The sequence below is a fragment of the Dreissena polymorpha genome, chromosome 5 (assembly GCF_020536995.1).
Source record: "Dreissena polymorpha isolate Duluth1 chromosome 5, UMN_Dpol_1.0, whole genome shotgun sequence".
Taxonomy (NCBI): domain Eukaryota; kingdom Metazoa; phylum Mollusca; class Bivalvia; order Myida; family Dreissenidae; genus Dreissena; species Dreissena polymorpha.
In genome coordinates this window covers 31,368,907-31,391,553 of record NC_068359.1, presented here as the reverse complement: position 1 = coordinate 31,391,553, position 22,647 = coordinate 31,368,907, and the positions used below count along the sequence as shown (strand labels likewise).

Here is a 22,647-nt window from a genome sequence, read left to right as displayed (position 1 = left end):
AAGACCCATGCAATATCGATAGCTGGCCCTAAAGTTATACTATTTCTGTATAAAAAATGAAACAAGAACATTTTTTCATCGGCAAAATATGTTACACTCCAAGATATTGCGACATGCTTTAAAGTTCTACGAGTTAGCAAAACATTTTGAAAATGAAACTCCTATTGCATTCATAACTTATTTGACTGACCCTTTATGTGCATATAGCGCACATTTGCCTATGTTGTGACTCTGCGTAATTTTGCATATAATGTATTCGTGTACATGGCTTGTTTACTTGAACGAAATAATGATAAGATAATGCATTACGAAGCTTTTGCTATGGAATAGTGTCACTTTGATAAAACTGTAATCACAACATCATTTTAATGACATAAAAGTTGTGACAAAAATGATGCAAGTTTTGGTGATTTTGTGTGGCATAACACTTGTGAGAAAGTTCAACTCTTTAATGGTTTAACATGTATATTCAAAATACAACGGAAATAATATATTTCTTTCACGCAGTTTTGATGTTTGGACTACCAATGTGTAAATTATTTAATTATTTATTTATCTTAATTGTTCACGGTTTAAATCAAGACAGTGTGTTATTTAAAGCAAGTGTTGGAAAGTCGAGCTGAACGGACACAAACAAGATTTGTGTGACATATTTGTAATATTCTGTATTGAAGGTCTATGCACTCCCAGCGACGACTATTCCACCAGAGGGCGCCCCGTGCAAGACGCAGAGCGATTGCCCATATGGAGAATGCTGTGTCCACAATCCGCTCAGTCATCCCGAGTCGCGCAAACGCTTTTTGTTCGAACAGTACTCCCAACATGACCACGGTTTCTGCAGACGCGCCAGGAAAGAGACAGAATCTTGTTGGCCACTCGGTAATTGCATGTTGTTATTTTTTTGTGCGTTTTCTTTTTTTTTTTTACAAAACTCGAAACAAGATGTCCCGTACATTCGAGCAAATTCGTATGAAATCGTCGTTGTTGCAATTTTTAATATTGCCCTCCATCGCGACAAAGCACCACATTGAACATTAAAAAACCCACCCACATTGGATATGCAATTTTCAATTCACTATTCTATCTGGCAGGCCACGATCCTTCTAACTCGGAGCTCTTCGAGTTCTACTGTCCGTGCGAGAGCGGCCTGGAGTGTCGAGGCCTCGTGGTTCATGAGAGCGCAACGCAGATCATACACGAGCGGCCGCAATGTCAGAACCCGGAAAATGTAAACGGACGCGGTCTGTGAAAAACATGTTAAGTGCATGTGCGTAAGGTGTCGTTTCAGATTAGCCAGTGCAGTCCGCACAGGCTATTCAATGACGACACTGTCCGCTTGTATGGTGTTTTTCGTTTAAAGTTAGTCATTTTTTGGCGAAAATCCAGTTTTTGCGAAAAGTGTCTTCCCTGATTAGCCTGTGCACACTGCACAGGCTATTCTGAGACAGAACTTTACGCACATGCATTTAACCTCCTTTTCATAGAGCGTGGCTCATTTATGCTTAAGACCATTAAGGACAATTTAAGATAATGGTCATCTCGCATATGTTTACATTACATGGCACAAGAAAATGTAGATTTTACTGTGTATAATCAATGTATTATACAGCATACCGTAATATATGCTCTGTGCCAACACAATTACTATTTGAACAAGTAACAACGATATGTGTTGATATCAATTTAAAATCAGTATATACATGTGACATGCTATCACTAACAAACACGAATTTCCTTTTTTGGGCCGAGATATTTAGTCCGATTTCATTTTAAAATTGTGTCAGAATACGGTCATCTTTCCAAATGTCGCAAATCAAATTTGTTAAATCAACTAATGCAATCTTGTCCAGCCTTGTGTCTATAACAATCTCGGCGTCTTAATAGATCCTTACAAATGCCAGGTTAAACTGGAGATGTATATGTTCTAGAGCCTGACGGACACAGTGACGTACAGCGGTCAGACCTGCATGTCCGATGCGGACTGCTCCGAGGACATGTGTTGTGTGTTCCACCCGGACACGCGTAGACAAGAGGACCAGGGCTATTGTCGGGCTTGGAGACAGCGTAACGAAACCTGCACTGCTTCTCGCACTGCTTCTCGTACGCTCCTCCTTGGATTTCTTTTACCAGCAGAAAAACATACACATTTAAACGATTTCTGTTTTGCCGATTAACATTTGGTGTTAATCAATATGTTTTATTTTATTCCAAATGCAATGATGGCATAAACGCGATCCATCTAAAGGACAGTAAATGATTCTTCTTTTCAGTGGGCACAGCGCGTCACACGTTTGAATGTCCTTGTAAGCAGGGTCTCCAATGTCGTGGTACACAAGTGCAAAATATTGGAGGACAAATCAATTTGCACGTGAACCCCGTGTGTCAAACGCCCACCAGTGCATAGGACGCCTTCACCTGGGAGCTATGACATCTGTATTGGAAATCCTGCCATAAAGCTGTTCTTCTAAATATAATTGCACTTCGCAATAACAAAATTGAAATTGTAAAAATGAGTATGCAAATATACATATATTATTAAATAGACATACTCCACTGGATATATGTTGTCGTATATTTAAAAGACACAAACGGTGTGATTGAGGGACAGATACTCTAAACTAGGATATAAAGTAGACGATGTTATAAAAAGACATTTAGCTATCTTCAATTAAGCCCGACTCCTGTCAGTACTTTCCATCGACAGATAAAAAAATAGTTTGCTAGACCATATTCCGAATGTTATTGTTTAAAATTCTCATCAGTCTAGATTATTACCAAGGGTAAAACATAGCCAGTGTGTCCACAATATGAAATAGTTTCGGTATTAAAAGCATCTCGAATATGTGTCACACGTATTACCAAACATGTAACCTATACGGCGCCATACTGTTTAAGGAGTTACAGCTGTTATCTTGCATATACGCATGTTGTCCGGTTAGAACAGTGATTAGTGAATGCGCTTCTTACCAAAGCGACCCGGGTTTAATCCCCGTTCCCGGAAGCATGTGTGTTTGGTTTGTGGTCACCATACCGGATAGGTATGGATTCCGGCTTCCCTCACAATACTATACCAAAAAAGACAATCTTTCAGTTAAAACGAAAGGAAGAGGAGGAAGAGGATTGTAAATATAGAATTTATATCAGTGTTAAAGCGAGTATATACGATTTTGTCAAATATAAATGAATTTATATAAGATGTGTAAAACACTGATTATATATATATCTTTCAATATAAAATAAAATAAAAGTTTAGAAGAACATGTGTCGAAAAATGCGAAATAAGCCAGATATTTAATTCTGAAATCGAAAACGGCTGTTCAGTCGAATTCGCCAGCATGTATATCATGCATGTACGATGTGAATCTAAACTTAGTTTAACGGTTCATTTTAAATTTCTGCAACGATATTTATTCATACGACACACGAACACTAACTCTGGTCTTAATAAAAAGACGAATGCTTCGGTTCTTGTTGGAAAATATCATCGTCACAATCGACTCGGGGCGCTAATTTGTCTTTGCTGCATTTTATGAAATTCGTATTTAATGTATATTTTTTCTTGCCTATTTTGTGTTATTGTAACATATTTTATCAATTTATTACCATTTAACACATATACAAAATCGTATATACTCGCTTTAAAGGTTTGTGTAATGCTATTACTTTTGATAGTGCCTTTTAAAATAATTATAATAATAATACTATTATTATTATTATTATCATTATTAAAAAAGTGTTATTTCTTCCTTTGTTTAATTGTGAAATAAATATATGAGAAGTTGTCAGACACATGTAATACATGTTCTTATATTAATGATTTGGTTCGTTTCTTCCAGACTTGTTTTTCCCAGGTATGAGCCCCACATAATGGGCTCTTGGAGCATTAGCTGGGTCATCTAGGCCCAGTTGCAGGATTGGGCCTACGATGGACAGGAACTTGCCTGTTGGAGCCCTGCTGGGGTTGGTACCCAGCGGCTTAACAACCTTCATTTTAACTAGAACGCTGTTTGAATTCATTATCTGAAAACATGGTTCTAGACTATTAAGGCATAGACAAACAAACAAAAGCAATTCTCACCCTGTTACTGCTAGTCTTTGTTTATATTCCAGCTGGATACGAAACTGTAAAGCTAAATACACTCCAAAAATGAAATATTTTTTTCAAAAATATATAGCTTTTTAATTAAAATCAAGTGTCAATACGTCCTACCAGTATAAACTTAAATAATACAAGAATTATGAAAAATGTGTTTGTCAACAGAGCATACCCTACCCAATACACTCTTAACAAATTAGTAAAATAAACAAAGCACATAAGCAGATATTATAATTTCATAACAATCATGTACACGGTTGCTTTAGGTGCTTTTTGAGATCCATCTCCAATTGAAAGTATCGCTTTAACAGAGAAACAAGCCAATTTTATACCTGCGATAATTGTCGAGTGTTGTCGCTTCGATCGAAAACGAAACAATTGACAACTACGGTTTCTCACAATTGATATATATATATTAAACCAATAAATTTCATTGTGCGCATAACATGATGGTACAAAAAATTTACATTCCAATTTTCCTTGTTCAGTCGGGTTTTGAAAAGGTTCATTTTATTTGAAGAAATAGCTTCTTCACTCAGACTGTTCCAAAATGAAACAGCTCTGATTGAGAACGAATTTAATTTGATGTTCTTCTTGCACTTTGGTGTTTGGAGTTTCAAGGAATGACCACGCAAATCATTTTGTGAAAGAGAGAACAGTTTGTCCCATTTCAGACTGTCAATATTGTGCATGGATTTGAACAATTGGATTATATCAGCTCTATCACGTCTAGGTGACAAGACCAAGTTCCTTCAACCTCTTAGTGTAAGGAAGTTGAAACAAATTTGGCACTATTTTGGTAGCTCTTCGTTGAATATCTTCAATTTTCTTAACATGTTTTTTCAAATGTGGAGACCATACACTAGATCCATATTCCAATGTGGGTTGAACAAGCAATTTGTATAAATGATTAACCATGTCCTTGTCAAGATATTCGGATGTTCGGTTTATCAATCCTAGGATTCTTTGTGCTCTACATGTGATGTTAGAAATGTGTTGATCAAAATTGAGCTTATTATCAAAAGTTATTCCCAAATCTTTCTCATTTGTCAACATAAACAAAATTTCCACCCTTCTCTCTTATAAGAGTATCTGAACACTTCTTCATGACTTCCTATGTGCATGACGTTACATTTATCGGCATTAAAGGACAATTTCCACTTTTCACTCCAGTCACAAAGTTTGTCAAGATCAGCCTGAAGCTTTTCACACTCTTCAATGTTGGGAACTTGTGAATATAATTTAGTATCATCAGCAAAGATTTTCACGATTCCAGTGACAACATCGGCAAGTCATTGATAAAGCAGAGAAATAGAATTGGACCTAGTACACTTCCTTGGGGTACTCAACTTACTACATCAGCCCATGAAGAAACAGATAAACCAACCCGTACGCACTGTGTCCTGTTAAGTAAAAAGTATTTCACCCAGTTGAAAAGTTGACCTACAATTCCCATTTTTGTCAGCTTAAACAGCAGTAAAGCATGAGATACACGGTCAAACGCTTTGGCAAAATCAAGACAAATAATATCTATTTGTACTCCAGAGTCTTGCATATTTGCCCATTCATCAAACATTTTTAGAAGCTGAATAACACAAGAACGTCCTGACATGAAACCATATTGAGCATCTGCAAAAAGTCTATTGAAAACCATATGAACTGTTAATCTTTCTCTAATCAATTTCTCACAAAGCTTGCATACAACTGATGTTAAACTAACAGGTCTATAGTTTGATGGGTCTTTTTGTTTCTTTTTTTGAAAATAGGGGAACAATGGCCTTTCTCCAATCATCTGGAATAACTCCTTCATTCAATGATTTGTTGAAAAGCAATGTTAATGGTTTAACCAACTCATTTGTAGCTTCACTAAGCACTTTAGGATGAATACAGTCCGGTCCTGGTGAATTTTCTGGGTTTATTAACTTTAACACTTTTAAAACCTCAATTCCATTAAAACTTATGTGATTTAAAGTTTCAATGTCATCCATGACCTATATGTGTTCTCCTGTTCCAATATCTGCTTTCACAAATACACTGCTGAAAACTTTTTGAGTAAATTGGCCTTTTCTTCATTAGTTTCATACCTATTTTTAAAAAGCATTCCAAGCGGATTTGATTTGAGCAATAAAACAGATAGGTCATGTAGTATGTAAGAAAGAACTAGACGCGAATCAACGGTCATTGTTTAAGGCCATCTTTGCACCGGCTTCTCTTCAGTTGATGAGGGTTTGCCGCCATCTGTCAAAGTCTCATGTAGTGTCCAACCTAAAAGCAAAACATTGAATGTGTAGTATACAACAATGTTTTTCCTACCACATGAACACAGAAATATTCAAAAATAAAGTCATGGCAAGTGCCCATACAGAGAATTGTGTCTTCAAATAAATGACGCTCTTTTAATTTTTTTAGAGGGTATAGCATTCAACACCAAAAGTATTTAGTATACTGTAACCTATCTTTTAAGAGTTAAAATAGACTTATGAAAGTATGTAGAAACTTACATTGTTTTCCACCAGGTACCCGTTGACGGAAAGGGAGGTGACGACATTGAAGCTGATTTTCAACGCAAAACAACACAATAATCAGATGCATTGAATCTAAAATAGTAATTACAACAGCAACGCAACTGCAGATGGTTTACAATGTTCGTATGTAATGTGGAAGCGCACTATACAATACGTTCATGCAATTTTGAAATTATCTTCAACTGTCCAGTAAATAGTTATCATGATCAATAGAGTCGCATTTACATCGCTCAACTGACGAAGTAACATGATAAAACTTGCAATGGACCGCATTATAGACAAATCAATTCATATCATATATTACATTCTCACTAAAACATGTTGTATTTCATTCCTTTTAAATTGATCTTTCTTCGAAATGATGTATGCTTTGTATTATATTTAAACGCATAATGCTATTGCATTATGTATGTTTATGACGATGAGCTGTACATATGCTTGAGTCAAAATAAACTATTTTGTTCTATATCGTGAAAAGTGTAGAATCAATAATTAGAGTAACGGTTGGAAATACAATCACTAAAGAATGTATGTACAGTTTCGCATAATCAACTTAGATAAAATAAATGCACATATCGCCTTGATACGACTCAAATGCGTAATTCGTTGATAACTTGTGTATACATATTGATAAACGTATACACCACTTCGTTATATCTAGCATAACGTGATAAAACACCGTATAACAAATGTGCAATACGGTATCTTACTTACGATACACAATATGCAACAATATCAAACCAATTTTGTACATGTTAAATACAACGTTTTGGTAATTGAATTTGAGTTAAGTATTTCCATACGTTTGCTACCTTCTTTTCAGTAAATTGCGGTTTATTAGAACTAATAACAACTAAAATTGCATTGTTTGTTTTCTAATAACTGTTGCAGTAAAGATATATTTTTTACGTTTATGAAACATATTAAAAAATTCTTGTTTTCTTGCCATTTTTTTTAGAGATACATGGAAAAATTAATAGTTAACATATTTTTACAGATGGGCCATATTTGTGTATACTCACATCTTGATAACGTTTCCCAATAAATACATGGTTTTCAGGTATCTACTTCACTATTACACTAATTGGAGTGTTATTTGTGTTTATTGTTTGCTTTTAAAAAAGAAAAGAAAAACAAGACTCAATAATTTCTTTAATCCTTTAAATTCCATTTCATCATTAAAATAGATGGACAGGGGTTTAAATTTGAAATGTACATTAGATTGGCATTTATACATGTTTTCGTTCACGAAACGACTAAGGTTATGAGTGTGCATTTCAAGTCAGTCTGCTTTTAGCTACGTTAGGAACGATAACCACATTAGCTACGCTAGGAACGATAATCTGCCTGTTTATACTCTACCACTGGTACGCTGCAGACAGCAGTGGCTGTATGTAATTAATATGAGTTTAACAGCTTGTGGGACGACATTGGCCAGTTTGTCATTGAAATCTGTACATGTACATAGTGGCTGCTTTTAGGGAAAGCGGAGCTTAATGCATGTCAAATAAATGGTGTCCCAGATTAACCTGTGCACACTGATTAGCTTGTGAAATGCACACAAGCTAATCAAGGAGGACACTTTCTGATTTTATGGTGTTTTTCGTTTAAAGCGAGTATATACGATTTTGTATACGTGTTAAATTGTCATAAATTGTTAAAATATGTTACAATAACACAAAATAGGCAAGAAAAAAATATACATTAAATACGAATTTCATAAAATGCAGCAAAGACAAATTAGCGCCCCGAGTCGATTGTGACGATGATATTTTCCTACAATAACCGAAGCATTCGTCTTTTTATTAGGACCAGAGTTAGTGTTCGTGTGTCGTATGAATAAATATCGTTGCAAAAATTTAAAATGAACCGTTAAACTAAGTTTAGATTCACATCGTACATGCATGATATACATGCTGGCAAATTCGACTGTACAGCCGTTTTCGATTTCAGAATTAAATATCTGGCTTATTTCGCATTTTTCGACACATGTTCTTCTAAACTTTTATTTTATTTTATATTGAAAGATATATATAATCAGTTTTTTACACATCTTATATAAATTCATTTATATTTGACAAAGTCGTATATACTCGCTCTAAAGAGAGACTCTGGTACTGGGATGACAATGCTTATGCATTAAGCCCAGTTTTTTTCCAAAATGAAGCTTAAATTATCTTTTCTATTAATGATTTGAAAAAAGGATAAAAGTGATAATAACTTCAAAGTAACCTCGCTGACAAGGCAAATCACTTTAAAATAAAATAAACAACCAATGAGTTCTAAATTTTTACCTTGTGTCATTTTTAGTAAACATCTAAAAGGGACATTTTCACAGTTTGTCATTAAATGCTTAATATTGATAAATGTAAACATTGGATCTTAAAAGCTCCATTAAAAAAAATACAATTAAAGAAACAAAAAACGTTACCCTCAACTGGGCTCAAACCAATGACCCCTGGAATAAAAGTCTATCGTTTATACCACTCGGCCATCCGTACTCATCATTGTAATTTATACTTTATATATGCAATCCTCGTAGTATGAACAAATATAACGACAACAATAGAACTCTCCAATTATTTAATCGTTAAATTTTGTCAATTTACCAACACGTGAAAATGTCCCTTTAATGTCTTCAGACTTGCAAATTGAATGAGTTCAATACACTGTCAGAGTTCACATCATGAATAACTTACAGGTTTGGTGGTTTAGTAGTTGCCTGTTAGACTGGGGCCAATAGATTTAAGCCCAGAAAACTAAATTTCAAAAGTTGGATACAGTTGGGCTAAAAAGCTGGGCAACTTTTCCAAACTTGAACAACTCAATCTATTCAAACATAGAATACAAAGTGGCGACTGTGGATCAATTAGGCTTAGGAAATGATTCAATTCCAGCTCACAACAAGACATGATGCATTAAAAGTCTGTCATATCGGCTAAATTGTTGCTTAATAATATAAAGAAAATAAATTAAGTATTAGATACACATAACACACCATGAGCATGATTCTAGGATTCTTCAGCAAGGCAACAAAAATTTTAAAGATGGTTGCCAGTGCAGCAACCAATAGCGAAAAAAAGTGACATATTGTTGCTATTTTGTCAAAGTTATCTCTATAACATAAATATGAGGATTAATAGTGCACACACATCTCGACCTGTGCTTTAAGACACACTCTTTATAAATTTGAATGGGTTGTGTTCATTTCAAACTTGCGATATAAAAAGCTATAACATAATTTTGAAAACTGAGTTGCGTCTAAGATTTTGCAATAGCGAAGAACTTCAGTGCTTTGATTTTAGAAGCAGTTATACTACCTACACAATCAAGGTTATTTTTGGACAAAATATATGTTTGCTTGTATTTGCTTAATAACTCAATTTGTATCATTGGAATTCCAATGACTGTATCAACGTAAGGAACTAAAAATGTATCAAACACAACAGTTCTATGTAGAACACAACTTCTGAAACCTCTAAGCCCTAAATGTTTCTTGCTGAAATAAGTGGAGGTGAATTTCTCTCCTAACTTGTTTTTATTATACACGTATTTATGTTCGGTATTTCTTTCAATCGCTATCCGAAGTCCTGTTTGTTTAAGGTAAAAATCTGCTTCAAAAACTGTAACATATACATGAATTCAGCAAATCGACCCACCTTTGAGAAGTCATGCGAATCCAATTTATACAAGATAATTTGGAATATTTTGTAATTTTAATGGGAGCTAACTTCTACAATTTTGCATAAAATTCTCCAAATACTTGTTACTAAGTATGTAAATTGAATTACTGTGTTGAAAAATAAATATACTCATAAACAGTTTACAACTTGTTGAATTAGAAATAGTTTATCACGTATAGTTGTCTTTAAATAAGTAATATACACTATATGTATACATGTTTATGTTGAGTCACTATTAAGAAAGTTATATTATTGTCATATGTTTCAGGCTTGTAATTATGTGTGTGCTAATGTTGTGAGGACGATTTGTTAACCACATACTGTTTTTCTTGTGGATGTGTTTGCTGTTTATTAAAAACATTGTTGCGTTGATAGTTTATGTTTGTTTCAATCCCATATCTAAATCATTTCAAATGAATTGGTGTAGTCAATAAAAAGCTTGAATGAATAACTCTGATATGTGTGAGTCTATTATAAAAAATTATCCGCTCATTTGTTTCCTATAGTAATACGCAGTTTTGAATTAATTTTACAAGTTGTATAGAAAACCTATTTAGTTGAATTATGTTATCGCGGTTACTTGATTCCTCTACGAATGAATGCATTTACTTATTGGAGGTTTCATAAATTAGGAATACAATTATATATCTTGTATAATAATTATAATTTATACTGCGCTTAGTACGCAAAACGCAAAACGAATAGCGACGATCAATACATCGATCTCTAATATTGGGAAGTATTGTTTAGCAGGACCTCATTTTAAAGGAGCCTTTTCACAGATTTTGGCATGTATTTAAGTTTGTCATTAAATGCTTTATATCAATAAATGTTAACATTGGTTCGTAAAAGCTTAAGTAAAAAATAATAATACAATTAAAAAAAGAAAAAAAAGTAACCCTCATCTGGGCTCGAACCACTGACCCCTTTAGTAAAAGTCTAACACTTAGACCAATCGACCATCCGTGCTCATTTAATGAGTTATGTATTTTATATGTTATATAAGCAATCCTCGTAGTGTCACAAAATATCACGACAACAACATAACTTTCCAATTTATTCAATAGTCTCGCGTTGCAACGCTTTATAATTTTCAGGTTTTTAAATCGTCAAAAGATGCATACAGTGGATATTATAGAGCATGGTAAATTTTCAGTACTATTGTTTCCTCACAAATATCATAACTACAACGACTAGTTGCGAATCTGAAACTTTTTTTTTATTTTGTCAATTTACCAAAACGTGAAAAGGCCCCTTTAACATGACACTTGAACACTAGGTTCATTCCGACAGTGTCTACTTTAAAATCGGTATAGATACACGATTTACTATCAGCTCTTAAACTATTTTAAAGTGTCATTAGAAAATGGATCCTACTTAAATACAACAAAAACACATTTGTGTAGTGCATGATTAAGATGAAGGGATGTATAATATCAATAACTTATATCCCGGAACAGATAATTGTAGCTATCAGTCCCAAGTCTTACAGATACCTAAGGGCAAAATGACAATACTTAAGAAAGATAATACACAGAGAGAAACCACAACAATACTCACTTTAAATAACGCTTGAAGAAAATATTGAAATCTTAAATGCACTGTCCGATATGGTTTATAGTTATACAACCCAAAATATTTTTTAAGGTCGGGATTCGAAATGTTCAAAATGTATAACATTTAAATGTAGATATTGGTTGCATATACCATTGTATATTACTATGCATTTACGTCTCAATTAAGAATCATCATACCTTATGTTTCCCTATCGCATAGAGCATATATGAAGTGCAGGGTGTTTTCTTCACACTTTTAGGTTAATTTCAAGACACTGTACCGTGATAAAACAAATGCATTAAAAAACAAATGCATTTACATTTACCAAGATAAAGAAATCAGTGTTACACAGTCTATTTGTGGGGTATTTATAAGGTGAATGTAAGTTCTAATGGTGAATAAATTAAAACGTTCGACATTTTGCTTATATATATATATATATATATATATATATATATATATATATATATATATATATATATATATAGACAGTGACTACTTGCGCTTTGTAGATACACAAATGGATTAGTTGCGTATCATATGAAAAGTGTTCATACTATAAATGGCAATCATAGGTATCGGTTAATATTTACGTGCATTTTATATAGGACCCAACACAACATATTTTTATACCATGGGACCCTTTGTCTTATAGGAACTTAATAGCTAAATAATTAATTAAAATATACACATATTTTTGTTCAAATCATATTGAGATAATGCATTGCACAGATTGCTACTTGAGCGAGAGATAACTTTTGCAATATCATTAACAGAATATCGTAAATAAATTGTGCTAATAGAAATCGTATGTGTGTAATCGTGCTTTGAATTTCAAGTTATAGTTGTAATCTTCTTGATTTAATCGACATAACATAAGCAAAGTGCATGTCCATTTCATTTAATAATTTGACCACACGTTATTTCTAATGTAATAAGCCTATTTAAAGTATATCATATTAATTCACGAAGTGTACTAATGACGTATATTTGCCTACATCGATTATTGATAGGCGTAAATTATAGATTTGTTTACACTGTTTTAGGTTTATGGTGTTCAATATTGAAATACAATCACTGTAAAGTGGCATCCCTGTTTAAAAAATCCAACCGGTATAATACTCATTTAGTTTTGTTTAAACCTATTTATTTTAGCTCGATTGCATCGAAAGCCTAAGGCTCATATAAATGCTCTCGAGTCCGTTTCCTGGGCCTAGAACCAGTACTTGGTGTCTTTGGGGGAGATCTAAAGAACGCTCCCACGGTGGGGATCGAACCCGTGACCTCCCGGTCGCTAGGGGGACACCATATCCATTACACCACGGCGAATACTCATTTGACAGTCGATCAAGTATCTGATAACGTTAATGTTTATAAATATACGAGTTAGCTTCGCTTCATTAATTATTGTGCATTAAAAGTATGCATGCATTAAAAATAAGAAAAAAATAAGAAGTCATATAAATTCATATTATTAAAGTTTCGAAGTTAACTAGCATCTGGACATCTTCTTTTGGACAAGAACATCTATACAGAATTAATATTGCCGATAGAGAGAATCATATAATGTAATGATTTAAAGATTAACAAATATGACAATCAAGAAACGGTTGCATGCACAATACTTCATAATTGGTTCATACTCGTATTGATTCTATTGCATTTCCCGTAAGAAACATTTGCGTTTAATATTTTCCCATTACAATAGCGATACCAGTGCATTACACAATGTATGATACCGCCGATTGGTTTCAGGAAAGGAATACAGTTTGAAAATTGCCACTAGCTTAAATTGTCTCTAGCTTAGATTGTCACTAGCTTAAATTGTCACTAGCTTAAATTGTCACTAGCTTAAAAAGGGTTGTATCTACAAATTGACAAGCATGGTTATATTTTAAATATATGTGTCAAAGATTCAATTAATAAAATAACACTTAAACTCGTTAACAGCTATCAGCTATTAAGGTAGACAGTATGTATTTCGTTCAACAGTGGTTTATAGTTCAGACTTGATAAAGTAATACAGTGTTTCAAACGAAAAACAATGGGACACATGCATAATGAAACAAGTTTTACAATGCAATTATGCAAAACAAGCATTCGACAAATTATCACTGCAAGGATGTTCGTTCAAATAGGGTAATACATAAATAATTAGTTTATTTTATAGCAGTATCCTATGTACATTTTACGGCAAATTTAATCAAAGCGTTTTATTTTTTATACACGGCTAGAAGCGACTTTGTTATATATATATATATATATATATATATATATATATATATATATATATATATATATATATATATATATATATATATATAATCGCACTATATCAACAATTCATGTGCGCATTACCATACTTCAAGTCCATTTTAATGGTTGTACTTACAGTACTGATGTTAACGAAATGCGACACTCAAAGGTTTTGAAAATTAAACTTTCATTTAAATATGAGCGGTATTTTCTAATTTAGATAGGCCCCTGTAACACTGCATGCTTGAACTTGTACTTAATGACTACTTATAATGTGATAATGTCGAGCTATCAAAGTATTGGTTGAATGTTTATCTACCGAACATTGGCCTCTTACTTGTATATAATGTTAAAAATTTGGACATTGATCAATACATGGATCGAATAGTTGTATAGAGAAGTTAGAATCGTTTCATTTGGTGTGACATCTATTTGTTGTTGTTTTTTTTAATGATTAATTATTCAAACATATTAGTTGATTCTATATGTAGCAAACACAAGGAATAATAAAATTTGATAACGTATATAAACCTGTTAAACAGGACATTACAGCACGACCGACTTTAAATTAAAATATAAAAAGATCTTTGATAATTTAATGAAGCTGCAAAACGGAACTTAACAAATATTATATATTTATGAAGTTTTCAATTTGGATGTGCCCAACGGATTAAATGATTTTAACGATATCAGGGAAATATTAAGGATGAAAAGAATATGTTTTTATTAAACAAACTTTTATTTAAACGAAAACAAACATTTAAAGCGGACAAACGGCTTTAAACAAGCACTACATCTGATAGAAAACGAAGTATGACGTAAGAGTCACACTAAGAAGGTAATATCTGATTAATAATTAATCTTTTTTTTTTTAATTTACATTTATTAATTGAGTTTCTTTTGTTTAACACTGAACTTCTAGAAATAAGTAATAATCCGAAATATCATTTTGAAACAAACACTAAAAAGAACACTGTAACTTTCGTTTTGAATCAAGATGGAGGGTGACTTTCATTACTTCCACCGCTTGTTATAAAAATCGATTGCTTTTTGATTATATATTTATTTCAGATCTATGTTGATTGCGTATTTTAAATTGTGTTCATCTTGTATTGCCAAACCGTTAACTTTTTGTTTCAAAAACATTTTATTTGTGTTTTGTGTTGTTTTCAGTATTTGACCTTCTCCCAAACAATTATTCGTGGATTTTCTTTGTATTAAATTCTCATCCGTACAACATTCATTCTAATCAAATTGAAATGATATTCTCAAATTTGTCACATGATATATAACATAATTAAGTACTATTATTATAATGCAAGATACGTAGGTGCTGTAAATGGGGATGGCAATGCCCAAGCACGAACTTGGGGCTATTTCCAACTCGCCCCATTGGTGCAAATGGTACCATGTGCCTCCTTATTTCAATGTCACATGGAACCTTTTTGCATCAATGGGGCGATATATGCTAAGAAAACAAAAAAATACAGTTTTATTGATTGTTTTTTATATTTTATATGTTTTCGTTATATTAACACATACCTGCACACAACATTATTTATATAAATACAACCTATTTCAAGTGGACATTTGGTTCGGGAATAATATTTAGCAATAGGAACGTTTGGTTTAATCATATCAATATTGAAAATAAAAAGATCAATTCACAAATAATTATAAAGGCAACATGTAGCACAAATAATACGTGTTCTAGTAAAATACATGCAAGACTATGTGGTTATATTGGTACGAAAAATAAAGTAGTTAAACGTTATTACATGTACATACTGAACTCATAAAGAAACCATCTTTGATGCTAGTAATAGAAACGTCATGAACACAAACACAATCAAATAAAACTCAAGGGTAAAATACTTTTGTTCAATTTCAACTACAGAGTCGTCATCTTCAGACTCCAAGAATGGAGGTAGACGTGTTGATGAAGGACATTGCAGGACTGAAAACAATTCCTCCGAATTAGAATACGGTATACGTAATTTGACCCATTGTATTGCATTTTTGTAGTGTTGATATTGCAAATAAGCCTTAAGATATACCTGTGTATATTTTTTACTTTGAACAGCCCTTTTAGCTCACAAAGATTAATTAAAAATTAAATTTACAACAGACGGGCATTCGTTTAAGTACAATGATGTGAAAGCTTTATCTTTATAATTCTTATTCTAAACATATTGCCAATCCTTATGATGTGCGCCTACATTTTGTGTTTGACTTAGTATCACGGACGGTTATTATTCAAGGAATTGAATGCATATTAGATGTACATCCATAATAATAAATATGTATAACCATTTATCGGTGTTCCCAAATGAAACACAAATGAGAGAAAAGCACTTAACATTATGCTAAATAGCTTTCATGAGACATGATATATGCCTCCATTGCTGCTTATATAATATTTTAAAATGATAACTTGCTTACATGCATTGTTCTTGCAGAATGTATTGTCAAAACTGCACAATTCCTTTAATTGTATAAATCGTGTTTTTCACAAACAAAAACACACACAATGGCAATCGTAGCTTCAATTGACATATAGATATATACAGATTAATAAAATTTTAACATCAACATATTTCTGTTTACTGTTTCAGAGATTGACCTACCTACTCCAAATCTGGTGTATGGAGGTTCGTTCGTTGAGCAAGGTGAAATAAAAAAATAATAATTAAGAAATGTGTAATTATTACTACTGCTGAAGTGCATTTATTGATGTCTTCATGTTATAATTTGATTAATCAAAAACTGACATTCAAAACAATGTAATTAGTTTAAAAACATACTCTTACAAACTATTTGGTATCCTCTTCAATGTTTAAAATTATATAACTTCGCTGCTTATTATTCTAAAACAAAATGCTCATAACTTGTTTATATGATATTCGACATTATCAAACTTAGATCTCTGGAAAGGGTCAAAAGTTATATCCGAAGGTTCAACTGTCTGTTTTTATTTATGCAGGGATTTTATAGTTTTCAAATAAAATGTAAGATACTGAAATGGCAATCAAGGTTCAAATGGTTGATATAGATTACATACAGATGTAGCAAGGTGCCCATAGGTTCATACAATCTTACAAATGTAAAAGGTCCACCTCAGAAAATATCTTTCATTTCAAGTGAGCTTCCGCACTTGATTTTATAAACACTGGATATGTGTGTTTGCTTCATGCAGTAGTCTTCTAAACGGTGTGTTGTTTAGCACAATGATTTTGGGAACGTGCATGGTAAATTATCAAGATAATAATAATCATATACTTTAATATCACAAAGACTTGAGAAAATTTATTCTCTTCACAAAATACCCAAAGAGAAATTATTTAGTAGTTCATATTGTTTACGTTCATATTAATGATTGTTAAACCTATGTAACTGGGTAAAATTAAGCCACAGCCTTAATTTCATGTATCGTGGGCTTAAAAATCAATTTTATGAGTCTTAAATAGTGATAAAGGTATGACCGCGTGTTAAATTGCCCAAAGGGGAACCTGGTTTATCTGTGTATAGACTAGCAAGGCAAAATACAATTAATTATCGGTTCTTATCTGAATCCGTGTTTTACTAACAAAATGGCAAGTTCATCGACTAAAACTGTCTACAATATGTAAACACTAATACTCTTGTGGAATAGACATGACCACTTTCCGGAGTAAAATATTTATCAGTTACAATATAAATTGTTTTTTTAAAGAGAGAATATTCATAATATAATATGTACCATTCGAGTCTCAAGTTATTATAAGTATGTACAAGTGGATAATTTTATAGAGAACTGTTTTGTATGTTCAATCGATATTGCTGTATGTTTTCTCTTAGGCTTTGTAGGGCTATACATTAATGTAAAACAGGGAACTCATCATGGATTTTTAAAATGTTCGTCTTATTTGTATGATGTTTATTTTATTTAGTATTTTGCAAATATATCAATATACTTTCCAAACATGAATGACATAAAATAAAATTAAAAACAAACTTTAGAAGTAGTTTTTGTGCTAGCTAGTTTGTACTAATTTTACTACAAATACAACATACACGTTTACAACAACAATTTAATCACGGATTGGTGACTAGATATGTAAAAGCCTGTTTAAATACTCGTTAAAAGAAATACCAGACTGGAAACACTTTATCGAAGCAAAACATATTTAAGAATTTGCATTTACTACTACTACTATTACTACTAATAGTCCGATCAATTACTTTAAAACATAATTGCTTAAAAGACATTATCATGGGCATTGTAGTGTAAGCACTGAATGTATTCAGGTTTTATTATTGCAGATTATGTCAGAGAACTACCTCTGCCAAACCTGCCGTACTGAACATGGTGTACTAACGGATAGGCGCACAATCTATTTAGCCATCCAAACCTACAGTACCATATGGTCATTACAGCATGACCTAATTACATTTATTAACATAAACATTCATTATTGCACAAAAGATGTTATTTTTGTAAATTTGATATTTTATTAATTTATTTATTTTGTACTTATTATGTATTTACAAACATTTGACCCCAATACGTTAGAATAGCTATCATGTTTTCAAACTGGTGTTAAGTATCATGATATTCTTTGCCAGTATAGTTATCGATGCATAATGCACATTTTATGGGAAATAAGGTTGATTATCTATTTTTGTTAAAGAACAAAGAAATATTTAATTTATTTTATATAAAAAAAATGTTTGCTCTGGTTAGTTGTTTTGAGGTTGTGAATGCTGTGCTCAAGTATTTCTTGTCATAAAATTATTTTAACATGTCTTAGAACTAGAACTATATTTTAACTGGAAATATGAAAACAAAACCGGGTTTCTGTTTTCGTATACAAACTAGGATGTTCAAGGATAATTTGAATATGTATTAGGACTAGTCAAATTTAAGACAAATGAGTCATGAAAAAAATGTTTCTGTATCTTAACAACCGCTTGTCTTTTATTTATGGCAAGTGACCGATTGCCTTCGCAATACAGATCATTACATTTAGCAAACATTTACTAAAGCTGGGGTCTTGGCATTGGAACAATTAGTTCTGTTCTAATGTCTCGATTGCAATATATTATTTGTGTTCATGTATTCTTTTTTACAAAAATTGCATTTATCTGGTTAAATTTATACATTTTAACAATGCATAATATGTTTCGATAGATGTTTAGTGTGTGTGTTTTGTGATTTTAGAAAGGAAAAGTGAGACAATTACATTGTAGTATGAAATATGTACATATGGCGAACTTTACGCTTTTTACAATATAGCTCGTCAATATATATTTTTTAATAGAAATCATCCTTATTCATAAGCTTGATTATAATAAAGTCCTGTTAGTGAATATAATGTATTGTAGATATATTTAATATCAATTGTATTTGTGGTCATAAATTCTGTTTAAATTTCATTTTTACATGGGCATATTATAAATGTTTGAATGAAATGTTAGTGTGTAAAACTGTTTTAAAAATAAATAAATATGTTTTAATTATAGACACTTAAACTACACAGAACAAAATTAATGTTTTGAAATGTATTTCAATAAAACTTAAAGCTTACAATTGTGCTGCTTTTGTAACACCTTAACAGTTTTGCTTTTTGTTTAACATTATGTATAAATTTAATTATAAATTTATTAATTACAATTTTCAAGCGGCATATACTAGCAATACTGAATTTACGAAGAGGTATGCGCAGTTCGTATTCAGAGAAACAATTTTTATTTCAAATTTGAATTGAAAAAAATACTGATAATTATTGGAGAAACTATACCTAACTTCACTTCGCACTAGCCTGACGAGCAACTACTTTTTAAATTTTTAATTTGCTTTGAATTTGAATGTATTGTCGAATGTATTCTTGTTAATTATCAAAAAGAAGTGAAGACAAATAACTATAGATTTAAAAAGTACCGTCGATTCAAACAAATACTAATTAAAAGAAGAAGAGTATATTTGGAAACGTTTCATCATATTATTGGAACTGGTCGTCTTGATGCAAACGTTATTTTAAAATTAAGAGTTTGTTTAATTTTCAAATGGATGCTTATCCGATGCCATTATCATGTTTTTCAGGCCACCGAATAAAAATCGAAGACAACAATAAATACATCCTATAATTAATCTTATTCAGAAGACTCTGCCATCTGACATCCTTTTACATTAAAGGGAGCATATTGCAATTGTTCCATTGTGTCTTCACACTTTGAACGTGCATCTTTATTCTTAACGCGTTTTCTATGCCTATAACGCAGTGTTAATGTTAAGGGTGAATACTACTAAATCAAATTGCATATGAAATCCACGGGTATTGTTTATAATCAAATATAGCGCTTGACTGTTGGTTTACTTCATGTAGATTTCTTGTATAACGTTTATTTTTATTTATTTTACTTTTACTAATAACTAATAACTTATTTCTTCGCACTAACGAACTTTGTCAGGATGAACTTTTAAATATTATCAGAATATATATTTTATTGAGCGTGTATAATAACGAAATATATGTGCTAAGCACTCATTTAATTAATACTCATTTAAAGAAACATGCTATTTTATATTATTCATTCCGTTGATATGCCAATTTTAATGACATATTTGTTTTTAAAATGGAATGTGTTATCTTAAAAAATATGTCCAGTATATTTTAAGGAAGCAACACTTATTCAAGATGTACAAGGTCCGAATGTTCTGAAGTTCGCTATTATACATATAACTGATGGTGAAATGCAGTCTTAATACAGTTTGTCCACACTATTAATTATTTATCGGATGGTTTTTAAGTAATTCACCACAATTGCACAATGTTAATTCAGCGATTCGTGCGGAACAGTTGTTTAAAGTCAAGGTCACACTTCGAATGCAAGTGCCAAATGATTTTCACAAAAGTTTGTAATTTAGAATAGCTTGAACGAAATGAACACGGTTTTGAGCGTGTGATTCACTACACGGAAGGCAAATATAATACTTATACTACTTATGTAACATCTATGCGCATATGTATATACGTATAACAAACTGTTAAGTCAGTAAGCAGATGTGCACCAACCAGTGTTTCAACCTAAGACTGAATATTTAAAGACTACCACCCTAGCCGCAACAAATGCCACTGATGGACTCAGTGATTTATGTAAATACTATTTGTTTATGAGAATGCAACACAAACTGATTTACTTATTTGTTTAGTGTAATTTATATAACTGTGAAATAACTTAAAGGTACTGCTTGAAAGCTACATGCACATACGGATAAATACAACACATTATCTTCATACAAACACAAGTAATTCAGCAGAAACACAGTTTTGGTATTTTACTACATGATTTGACAGTGATACGACATGACCCAAATTCAATAACAAGCTTGCTCCGCGTTTAAGATACAAACGCACACGATTCAGCTAAATATCCTAGTAAAACGGATGTTATTCAACGTACTTTTTCTATTATCAGTAACGGTGATCTTGACCCTGACCCGACGGGCCTAAAATGCATCCCGACGTAAGGGCTTGCGTATGGAATATCAGCATATTGTTTATTCAAGTTCTTGAACTTAAACCGTTTTATTACTTCTTATAATAATTACCTTGATATTTAACGACCGGATTGCCAATGCAATTCACACCTAGGTCTGCATGTAAAATACGTATACCCGGAGTGTAAGTCAACAACCAACATCCCAACTCACGTAATTGACCAGATATACATTTTGTATGATTATCTATATTGACATTGACGTCGATGCTGGACTATTTTGGTGTAAGCTACACTCATACACCCAAATACCTCCATTAAACTCAAGTTTTTCAGCCGAGACATTTATTCTATTTATTGATGGTAAACTTTACCTTGACCTAACATGCCTCAAAGAAAACCCAAGCTTAAATATTCAAATTATAATAACATACGATAGTACAAGGTACAAAGCATAATAATGATTTGAAAAGGTATTATGATCGAATTCGTAAATGGACAGTTTATATAACGTTGAGTTAACGTATATGCTATATATTTCCAGAAATCTACAATACATGGAAAATGTCCAGATGGAAAACATTTAATTTCAATAAACAGTGTACTATTATGGTAGCCATAAAATGCTTTTTATATTTTATATGTTTATTTTTTTATGATAAAAGATGCATTAAGTGAATATTTTCTGTATTTTGTTAAGTTATGTATAATACATAATATTGATTTGTATCTGTACAATAATTCCTGCCATAATAAAATATTGGAGATGCAAGAAATAATGTGTAACATATTATCTTTCACTTTCGCGATACATTTTACTATGTTTAGCTCAATAAATTCGTAGAAAATACACCTTTGTTCTGTTATTTTTACTGTTCACTATTTAGAGACATACCAAATCTTCACATAAACCTTCGCAAGAAATTTAAATGTTTGTTATTTATTTCCTTATTTCAGCGAGGCTAGTGCAGGTTAAGAATGTTCTATTCTATTCTTATCAACATACATGTTAACATAACCCGTTTAAGATCATCTGTGACTAAATAACTAT

The 22,647-nt window shown here is 32.0% G+C and overlaps 1 protein-coding gene and 1 long non-coding RNA gene across 2 annotated transcripts; both read left to right on the top strand.

Annotated features, from left to right (window-relative positions):
- The first annotated feature begins 265 nt into the window (after positions 1-265).
- LOC127831909 (uncharacterized) lies at positions 266-2,556 on the top strand. Its single transcript, XM_052356997.1, has 5 exons — positions 266-430; positions 675-879; positions 1,092-1,228; positions 1,929-2,100; positions 2,271-2,556. The coding sequence occupies exons 1-5, from the start codon at positions 392-394 to the stop codon at positions 2,402-2,404; spliced, it is 687 nt and encodes a 228-aa protein (XP_052212957.1). The 5' UTR covers positions 266-391; the 3' UTR covers positions 2,405-2,556.
- An 11,914-nt stretch (positions 2,557-14,470) lies between these two features.
- Positions 14,471-22,446, top strand: LOC127831913 (uncharacterized). Its single transcript, XR_008026548.1, has 4 exons — positions 14,471-14,955; positions 16,015-16,104; positions 16,733-16,786; positions 18,420-22,446. It is a non-coding gene; the product is annotated as an uncharacterized LOC127831913 (long non-coding RNA).
- Positions 22,447-22,647: the final 201 nt, after the last annotated feature.

Bases quoted from the DNA above. Each gene is read 5' to 3' on its own strand.
- LOC127831909 (XM_052356997.1), top strand. From the start codon at position 392: ATGATGCAAGTTTTGGTGATTTTGTGTGGCATAACACTT. The intron at 880-1,091 runs GTAATTGCATGT...TCTATCTGGCAG, and splicing joins AGAATCTTGTTGGCCACTCG to GCCACGATCCTTCTAACTCG. The intron at 2,101-2,270 runs GTACGCTCCTCC...TCTTCTTTTCAG, and splicing joins TGCTTCTCGCACTGCTTCTC to TGGGCACAGCGCGTCACACG.